At 34.3% G+C, this 10,350-nt stretch overlaps 1 protein-coding gene across 1 annotated transcript; it reads left to right on the forward strand.

Annotated features, from left to right (window-relative positions):
• Nucleotides 1–2,030: 2,030 nt before the first annotated feature.
• Nucleotides 2,031–3,536, forward strand: LOC121267019 (F-box protein At3g07870-like). The gene is made up of 2 exons (XM_041170901.1): nt 2,031–2,424; nt 2,530–3,536. Exons 1-2 carry the CDS (start codon nt 2,339–2,341, stop codon nt 3,479–3,481), a joined length of 1,038 nt encoding a protein of 345 aa, XP_041026835.1. The 5' UTR covers nt 2,031–2,338; the 3' UTR covers nt 3,482–3,536.
• The last annotated feature ends 6,814 nt before the right edge of the window (nt 3,537–10,350 follow it).

A 10,350-nucleotide genomic window follows, 5' to 3' on the forward strand; every position in this document is an offset into this window, starting at 1 on the left:
AACAGACCTGAAGCTGAAATGATTGAGGGCTGACAATAGTGTAGAGTACATTGATGGAGGATTCAAGAAGTACTGCACAACACATGGTATCAAAATGGAGGAGACCACTCTTGGGAGGGACCCCACAATAGAATAGTGTTGCTGAGGGAATGAATAGGACCATCAATGAGCGTGCTAAGAGCATGAGACTGCATGCTGGGTTACTACCGACATTCTAGGTAGATGCAGTTAGTACCGCAGCTTATCTGATCAATTGAGGGCCATAAGTTCCGTTGGAATGCAAATTACCTGAGGAGGTTTGGAGCACAAAAGAGGTGAAACATTATCATCTAAGAACCTTTTGCTGTGTTTCATATGTTCACATTGAGACTCATGCTTGTAGCAAGCTTAATGCCAAATCAAGAAACTGTTTCTTCATTGACTACGGGGATGAGTCATTTGGCTATTGCTTCTCAGATGATTGGAGTCGGAGAATCATCAAGAGTAGGAATGCAATCTTTAATGAGAAAGTCATGTACAAAGAAAAATCTAGTACAAAAGCAGATGCAGCTCCTCGAGAGTCTAAGTTTGTGAGCCTGGATGAATTTCCTGAGATCATAGTACATAGTAAAGGTGTGAGTGACGGGGAGAGTGGGATCAGTGCCCCTATTCCTATTGTTTCGTAGTCAGATCCAGAGTCATACACACCTACAATGGCTATTTTCCCATCTTCAAGGACTATCAGACCTCCACAACGGTTTTCACTCACCCTGAATTACATTCTGCTGACTGATAGTGGTGAGCCACGGAGCTAAGAGGAAATCAGACATGGGAGCTTATTGAACTTCTAGTAGGGAAGAATGCACTGCACAATAAGTGGGTATACCATCTGAATACTGAGCATGATGACAGCAAGAGGTATAAGACTAGACTTGTTGTGAAAGGGTTTTAGTAGAAGAGACGTTAACTACTTTAAGGTTCTCTCTCCAATTGTACAAACCACAACAATCAGACTAGTACTAGAAAATGATAATTGAGAAGATCTATGGAAGCAAGAACTCTGCTGATATGTTGACGAAGAATGTTATGCTCGAGAAACTGAAGTTGTGAGCAACTTTAGTTAATCTTCTAGCTTGAAGACAAGAGCTATAACCTGCAGAGGGGGAGGCTTTCAATTTTTGTGGAAGTGTTGATACACTGGCAATACCAATCTCCAAATGGGAGAATTGTTGGGTTTGTAAAGCTTGGTTTGTAATTTGAGTGGAAGCAAGTCGAAAGTTCGCTCGACACTTGCTCAATACTATTTGGCTCGAGTGAAGATTAGATAGATAGTTCACTCGACAGTTGGCTTGAGCGAGGCTTAGACAGAGAGTTTGTTCGATATTCACTCGAGCAAATAACTTGATAATTGAATTTGCTAGGGTTTCTTCTACTATGAAAAGTACAACTATCAATTTCAATTGTATTTCATCCCATAATGTATTTGGACATTCATTAAGATAATGTTTTATTTTACTTTTCTCTTGTCGTTTTTCATAAGAAACAATTAAGGGATTGATGGGCTTCCAATGGTACTGGTCGGAGCATGTAGTGACTTAATTAATGTTGGACTAAGAGCTGATCTACATTTAACGTTTTATGGCTCAAAGAATGCGACAAAAATTAGGAAGAGGAAAAAGAAGAAAGAGAGGGAGGGAAAGAAAGCATAGGGTGAGTACTAGATTTATTAAGAGGAGAGGGGGAACACCTTCAGGGCAATTTTGGGGAATTTGGGAGAAGAGAGAATAAGGAGAGACACCCACTAACATGTCTCGTTTGTTTTTAGAGATGAGATGAGTTGAGATTAAAATTAAAATGTTGAATAAAATATTATTAAAATATATTTTTTTATTTTTGTTTTAAAATTTAAAAAAGTTGAATTGTTTGTTTTATTTTATGTGAGAATTTAAAAAAATTATAATAATGAGATGAAAGATTTTTAAAATTTTTAATTTTAGTCTTGAAAACAAATCAGGCCCTTGACTCCTTATTTATCAATTGTCAAGTTGCTATTGTGGGCTCATACCAGGTCGGTCTGGCTAGCTAGTTGGTCTCAATACTGATCTTAATTAATGGCCCAAGGGCCTTACGGCTATGGATTCTTGGCCCAGGGAGGATAAAAGTGCTTCGAAAACTATAGGCGTCCAAGGCACGCACGCTTCCGGAGTCGCAACGCAATGGCAAGCTCGAACAAGTTAAGACGCATTACATTCATACATTGACAATCTTAAACCCTAGCTAGGAACATCCTTGTCCGGCTAACCGTGTTGGAATAGCAGCGCAGATTCACCACGCACGTATAGCTGTAGCGTCCAGAACCATGGTGGTTCCGACCAATCATATCCCCGAAGATGTGCTTACAGACATTCTCTCGAGGCTCCCTGTCAAGTCCCTTGTTCGATTCAGGTTCGTTTGCAAACCTTGGTATGCCTTACTGAAAAATCCTGATTTCATGACTATCCACCTTAATCTCAAAGCCAACCATGGCTGTGATCTCTTGCTTGTTAACAGTCAAGAAGAAAACCACACAATCTCCTTGATATCGAACAAAACACTGGATGTAGCAGCCAAGATAGATGCTCCTCGAGAAATAAAGTTTGGAATTATTGTGGGTTCCTGCAATGGCTTAGTCTGTTTATCTCAGGGTTCAGTTATTCTCTTATGGAATCCTGCAACCAGAGAACATAATATTCTCCCAACACCATGCATAGACCCCAGGTTTCCAAATCTGTCAATCATGAAAATCTCGATAGGTTTTGGTTTCCATCTCGATGACTACAAGGTGGTGAGGATTGTGTACTTCAGAGGCCTGCAGGATGGAAATCCAGTTCATGCTAGTAGAGTTGAACTGTACTCGACGAGTACAGGTTCTTGGAGAATGATCAATGCCGTCGTTCCCTGTGACATAGAGCAGCTCAGGTGCGGGGTGATCCTGAAAGGAGTGCCATATTGGCTAGGGTTTGGACCCTTTTGGCCAAACACAATCTTCGGACCTGGGGAGCCGCGTCGTGACGAGTTTGTCTTATCTTTCGACATGGGCAAGGAGGTATTTGGACTGTTGGGCGTGCCAGAACCAGATGCCAAAGGTTCTTGCCATAAATACAGCAAGAAGCTAGGTGCATATAAGGGAAGTGTTGCTTTAATCTATTATCCCTGCCTCGAACATGTTGACAACTTTATCGAATTTTGGGTCATGAAAGATAATGATCTTGGTTTTGACGAGTGTTGGAGTAAAGTACTGAGGATTGGACCGTTTTCTAGTATTGGGATCCCACTGGGGTGTTGGAATAATGGAGTGGTCATATGGCAGAACGATAAGGACGAGTTGTTTCTGTACGACCCCTTTACTAAAGACGTCAAGAAACTTTCAACTCATGGGGCTACAAAGTTTTCTGCCTGTGTTTCTACGTATGTGGAGAGCCTACTTCCAGTGATTAACACTGGGATTAAAGATCTGTATTAACTTGAGGCTAAGCACAGATTTTGAGTAATATTATATATAATTGTAGAATGTATAAGTATTGTATAATTATTTTTTTAAAAAAATGAGATTTATTATTAAAATATTAATTTTTTTCATGTTAGCCTTGTATTTATTAACTTCTTTTAAAGTGATTACGTAATATTGATATACTCACAACTGTAAATATCATTTTTCTCGTTTAATATATATATATATATATATATATATATATGTGTGTATGTTTAGCGAGTAGTATAATTAATTGATTAGATACTGCGACTTGATGAGTTCATTCAAGCATATAAAGAAAATTATGACGGCAACTTGTTTAGCCGTTGCATGATTTAAGGTAACATTTGAATTGTGGTCAGGTAGAACGTATCTTTTTTAAGTGCAATCGTTAACTATTTTTGCTAGAACGGGTTTTTTAATAATATTTTTTTATATTAGATTTTATCATTTTTTTAAGGCATGTTAAATAATTTCATAATTCAAACACCTTGATATATAAAAGGATGCTTAGCTAAAATTATTACAAGAAAATTATTTATTTGTGATTAGTTAATTCTAATGAAATGACTATTTATAATTAAAATTGATTGTAAAAAAACTTTTAATTATAATAAATTAATCATAAAAATTCGTTTTTTTTTATTGTGAATGCAATACATCAATTAATGAGATTAAGTACGTATGATAAAATTCAATACGTATTATTCTATTTTATTTTTTTTAACCAATTTTCTCGTCACATGGCTTTAGGCCATCACTTTATTTATTTATTTATTTGATGGTGAGGCCACCACTTTATTAACTACACAATAAGAAAGTGATCATGTGTTCCCTGTCGTGGCCTAATCGAAATGATTAGCATATAAGGCCGGCAATGGAATCTGGATGCAAGGACTGAATTTTATGAAATAATGCCTCGGAGCAAAAAATGGATGGTATGAGAATTAATCTCGAGTTATTGATGGAAATTATACCCTTACACTACAACAATTTTTGTTTAGGACGAAATATTTTTGAGACAAAATGAAAATCATCCTAAAATATGCTTTTTAGGGACAAAATTCAAATTTTGTTCCAAACATTTTACAGATATTGTTATTTGTTCGAATGTAAATTTTATATTCGAACGGAATATATTGGGACAAAAAATTTGTCTCTAATAGAAATTATGTTCAAACGGGTACCTAACCGTTCAATTTTAAATTTAATAAACCTTCGAACGTTAAATTGACAGGTTAAGTTATCAATTTTAGAGGAAATTTGGGTTACCGTTCGAACATCTAAAGTTAATATTCGAATAATCATTGAATGGTTCGAACGAAAATTCTGGTGGATTAGATGAATAAATGTTTGGCGGGAATAGAAAATACGTTCGAAGGCTTCTATAGTACGTTCGAACAGTTGCAGAATTTTTATAAATTTTAATTGCAAAAAAATACCTTATTAATTAGTTATAGGTAAATATTTAGTTTATATAAAAAAATATAGTATTTAAATAATATAAATACATAAAGGAACTTAATAACTAATTTAGAAAATGAAAAGACAATTAATATTTAACTTAATTATACAAAACACAAATAGTTATTGGCCTAAATCTCATAACATCGTCTCAACTTCACCGTGGCGTGTCTCCATATTTGTCAACTGAGATATGATCTTCAACTCAATCTCTACGAGAGCGATCCAGACTTTCGTACGCACTACATCAATCAGCTCTGTTGTCTGTGCGCAGATCTCCGCACGCACGATATTTGCAATCTCCTCATGAATAACAGTGCGTGATGCACCCTGTGTAGATGCCTCACCTGATACGCATGATCTCTCAAGTGTGCATCTCCCTAAGTATCGACCGCCTCTGTAGTGGGTGCATGACTACGAAATCTTAAGTGTTCTGTGCTGCGTGACAAGGTCAAGTAGTTAATCGCTCTAATCGACTCCCCAACACGATCATACACATTTGGTTGGACCCCTGTCGCTAAAAATATTCTTATGAGCAAGACCCCAAATGGCAATATATATGTCGCAATATAGATGACCTCTGATCGAATCCTAATGAAGATATATCTTGCCAGGTCGATAGGCACCTCACGAGTGACCCGTATCATAAATCATACCCGATCCATGCTAACATCAGTCTTGTGCAGCCACGGATCAATGTTGTTAGCTATTATTATGTTCACGATCTTGAAAAAATTGAATAAGTTGGCCTGTTTGATGCTCTTGGTCCAATCATAGGGAGGGGCATCTAGACCCACAACCAACTGATGAACCTCATGATCAGGAAGACCATCGAACTCATCTACTACATCAGTGTCCTCATTCTCAGTAGTCTCCCCATCACCTGCAGGTGTAGACTCCCTGGGCACCACACTTGGATATGCAATGGGCAGTCGAGGGATACGAAGAAAATGGGTGACTAAATCCACCAAGAATCTAACTGATTTGCCCCAAACGTAGAAGGTGTATGCATCATCACCCTGGTCAGCACCACCAAGTTCTCTATAGAACTCAGATACGATGTCGATGTGGGCAATGATCATGTCCCTCCCATCGTCCTTCTAGTCGATGATTGATGTCTAACCACAATCAAGGAAGACAGATGCCATAGAACGTGCCTCCCATAAAAGATCTTTAAAGTCCTCGATCTTCACCTGACACTCCAACAAAAAAATCTTCTATCAGACTTTTTCGCTGGAGGGTTGTCTTGACCTGCCCTGCTTCCTTTCCCGAGAAGCCATTGTAATGGCGCTGAGATTTAAAAAGTAAAATTAAGAAAAACGGTTATAAAATATAATAAATGAAACTTAGATAAAATAATTATTTTTGACTAAAACACTATATATTACATTACCTATTTTCCTCTATGGCAAAAATTACAATATGATGTGTACCGAACGTGTCATTACACGTTCAAATGAATATTGCTATCCGTTCGAACTTAAATTCTAGTTATCATTTCTTTCATGTGTACTATAAATATGGTTTTTTAAGAGCTAAACATACAATCTCGTCAAAACCGAGGCACTACTAGAGGCATGGTGTTGAAAAAATATCATAAAATTGGTAAGATTAAAGTTAACATTCCTAACGATCATACCAGAGTTGAAGAAGAATCAACGGCCTGGCTTGCTTCTCATGTAGGTACTTTTACACGAATTTATGCACATTTGGCTACGAGTTCATGGCATAAAGTTCCCCAATATGTTAAAGAGATTATTAATAAGCGTTGTTAGGTAATTATTTTACACGCACGCCAAAATCCTTTTCAAGATGTCCGACTTTCATATTGGAAAAAATTTTCTAATATGTTTAAGGATCCAGCATTTAAAGTAAATAAATAACTTGTTTTACATGTCATGGTTTATAATTTCTCGTGCTAATATTTACAACTTCTATGCAAGAGTGAAATTCTATAAACAAAACAAATAGATTGAACATGAAGATTCATCACCATGCAGGTTCAAGATATTTATATCGCCTCTCTAAGAAGTTGTTAAGTTTATTTTCTACTTAAGTTTATTGTTTGTTGTATTCTAATGACTTTATATCTAGAAAATATTTGACGTATAGCAAGACTCAGATAACAATTATGATTTGACAAAATTATATGTTGCATCACATACTAATTTTAATGGAGTGTGGACTCATCACGATGTACGTGAATATTATATAAGTATTATTATCTGTTTTAATTAAACTTATTTATATATTTGTGGCAATCTTAATTACTTCTCTTATGTGTAGAAAAAAATGGTTGTCTTGCGTGCTAAATCTGTAGCTGATCAAAATTGCACAACAAGTGATGTGGAAAATTTTACGAAGGTTCTAGTCCACGTTTAGGCTATTTGAGGGGCTTGGGTCATTACGTCAAGCCTTCTAGCTCGTCCTTATCGTCCAGTTATGCCAACACTTCTAAAGAATTAGAGGAAGCGAGGTCAGAGATCGAGGAATTGACAACAAACCAGCATCAATTAGCTGCCCAACGAGTTAACATGAAGATGCGAATGAATTAATAAGAAGAGCAACAAGCGGAGTTCTGGAGAGAAATGCAGATGCTTATGCAACAATTCAGGCCTCCAAACAACTAGTTTAATTTATAGATCATATTTTTAACTGTCTTTTGTATTATAAAAACTATTGTTTTATTTAGTTCATTTGCATTTATGCAACTATTTTTAGATTTGTTGAACATGTACTAATGTATTTTAAAATGTTATTTATATGCATTATGTTGTTTATTAATGGGTTGAAAAAAATATTATATCGTTCAAATAGAAAAAAAAAATGTTCGAATAGTTAATAGGTGCCATCCATTCGAATGGTGTAATAAAGACATCTGAATGTAATGTGCAAACTACGTTCGAACAACCATCGGGCAAATCGAACATTAGATAACCATTCAAATAATACACTAAGCGTTCGAACGAATTTGAATAGTAAAATATTCGAATGTCAAAATTGAAGTTCGAACTATCAACTACATAAGTTCGAACTTTAATATCTTTTATTCGAACATTCAACTATATATGTTTAAACATTATATAATGTTTGAACTTTAATTATGACGTTCAAACGAAATATCGTTCGAATCGAAGTTATTCAATCGAACAAATAATCCAACCCGTTCGAACTTCTTCATCACGAATGTGTAAATTTGATCGTTCAACCGACTTTTTGGAAGGAAATAAAACCGTCCAAAAAAAAATCCGTTCAAACACTATACAACGGTTTTCTCCATTTCATCCTACAGAACCTTCTGGTACAATGATATTAGAATAAATTTGCGATACTTATTTCTCACCTCAAAAATTGCTTTGAGATGAAACAGTAACTTTTTAAGATAAAAATAAAGAGACAAACTGTTGTAGGACCGTCAGAGCCATATGAATATAAATAATTCATTCAAAAGTATTGTACATGCATTTTGAACATAAAAGCAAGATGGTCACATAACCCATGATTTATGGTAATGGTGATGCTGTGCTCATTCATAGTATAAACAGTAAAATAATTGAGAAAAATAAAAACAAAGAGAGAACAAACAAATTTACGTGGTTAACGTTAAGAATTAGGTACACGTGTCTTGGAATGGTGAAATCTACTCCGTCATAATATTTAAAAATACAATTTTTTATGTCTACTCTAAACTCTTTCGTACCATTTTCTTGGAGAAAGAGATCAAGACGGAAGGAAAGAAGGAGGAAGTTGGTGAACATAATCCCATACCATTACAAAGTAAACTTTTTTTTTTTTTTTTGTCGTCTAATTCCCCAGTTTTTGTGTTTTATGTCCATTTCCTTTCTTAGCTACTAGCTATGATGACCTGAGCCTTGTGTCCAGACAGACCACAATTTTTGTCTCGTCCATTTTATTGAATATGGCGGGCTTCAATTTGCCATAGCCTCTTATATGAATTTTGAGTAATGCTATTTTTAATTTTTATTATTTTATAATTTGACATTAGATTATAAGCTTATAAATAAAATATATTAAATAGTATCTAATCATCTAATATCAGATTATAGAATAATAAAAAGATGATAAAAAAATAATGACGAATAGACTTATTTAAGAACTTTAGGACAGTTTGGTTTCATGATTTCAATCTATTTCATTTTATTTTATCTTAATATTCAACTTTCATTTAAATACAGATAGCTTTTAATTTTAAATTTTTAAGTTTTTAAGTTTTTCATGTAATAATTACTTAATAATTATAAATTTTCTAAATTTTCAAATAAAATATAAAAAATAATTTAACTTTTTTAAATTTCAAAACAAAAATATTATTAAAAAATTATATTCTAACAATATTTTAACTTTATAATATTTTTATTCAATTTTTTCTCTTTTCTTTTTCAAAATCCCATAAAAAATGTTAACTTAAAATATTTTATTATTATTTACAGATTTTTCATTTCATCCTTTTTCATCTTTGTAACGTTGGAATGAGGTTAGTGTCCAAAGGAGGTTAGTCTTCAACATATTTCTATCCCCAACCAATACGCTTGAATTTATGCAGTTGTTGGCCGGTTAAAAAATATTTGAGTTTGGCCGGGTAACTGAGGACGCATGCATGGTAAGTTTTGTGACATGTTTCTTTTAAGTTTTTTTTTTTTTTTTTAATCAAGCTCAAATAGTATATTGATTGTTTTTACATCTAAACTAATACTTTTATACAATAATATAAGAATCCAATAGTAAATTAATAGTCAAAATTAGATTGATTTTCTAAATCTAGCTTGTTTAAGATTATATTCAGCTATAAATTATAAAGAAATAATATTTACAGTCATAGAATGCGTAAGCGCTGTGTACTTATTTTAAAAAAGTGAATAAATATAATATTCACATAAAAAATTAATTTTTTAATAATGAACTATACTTTTTTCTAAAAGAAGTGCACACCGAGTGCATAACCCATAATTGTATTTAGCATTACTTTAAATTATATTTTTGACGTCCTGATTCTACTTGTGAGGGTCTTTTGCGACACTAACGGCTAATTGTGCTATTAGTATGACAACTGGTTCACCAAACTTGGATGTTGTGATGGAACCAGAATCTTGCCACAAAAGTGATAAATTGTTATCCACTTAATTAGAAAAAATGCTGAATGCAACCGATCCACACAACCGGTGTGTTATCGGCATATCATTTTAATGAAACGGTGTGTTTCATTTAAAGGAGAGATGAAAATTGAGAGACCAAATGGGGAGGTGGGACTGAGACGGTGTGTTTCAATTAGTTTTTCAAAACATACCATTTTGATTGAGTGAAATCGAGAGGCTTCTCCCTTCTCACTAATGAATAATGATAGAGTTACTACCCATTTACAATTCAATTTGTATTTG

The sequence above is a fragment of the Juglans microcarpa x Juglans regia genome, chromosome 5S, assembly GCF_004785595.1.
Source record: "Juglans microcarpa x Juglans regia isolate MS1-56 chromosome 5S, Jm3101_v1.0, whole genome shotgun sequence".
NCBI classification, from domain to species: Eukaryota; Viridiplantae; Streptophyta; class Magnoliopsida; order Fagales; family Juglandaceae; genus Juglans; species Juglans microcarpa x Juglans regia.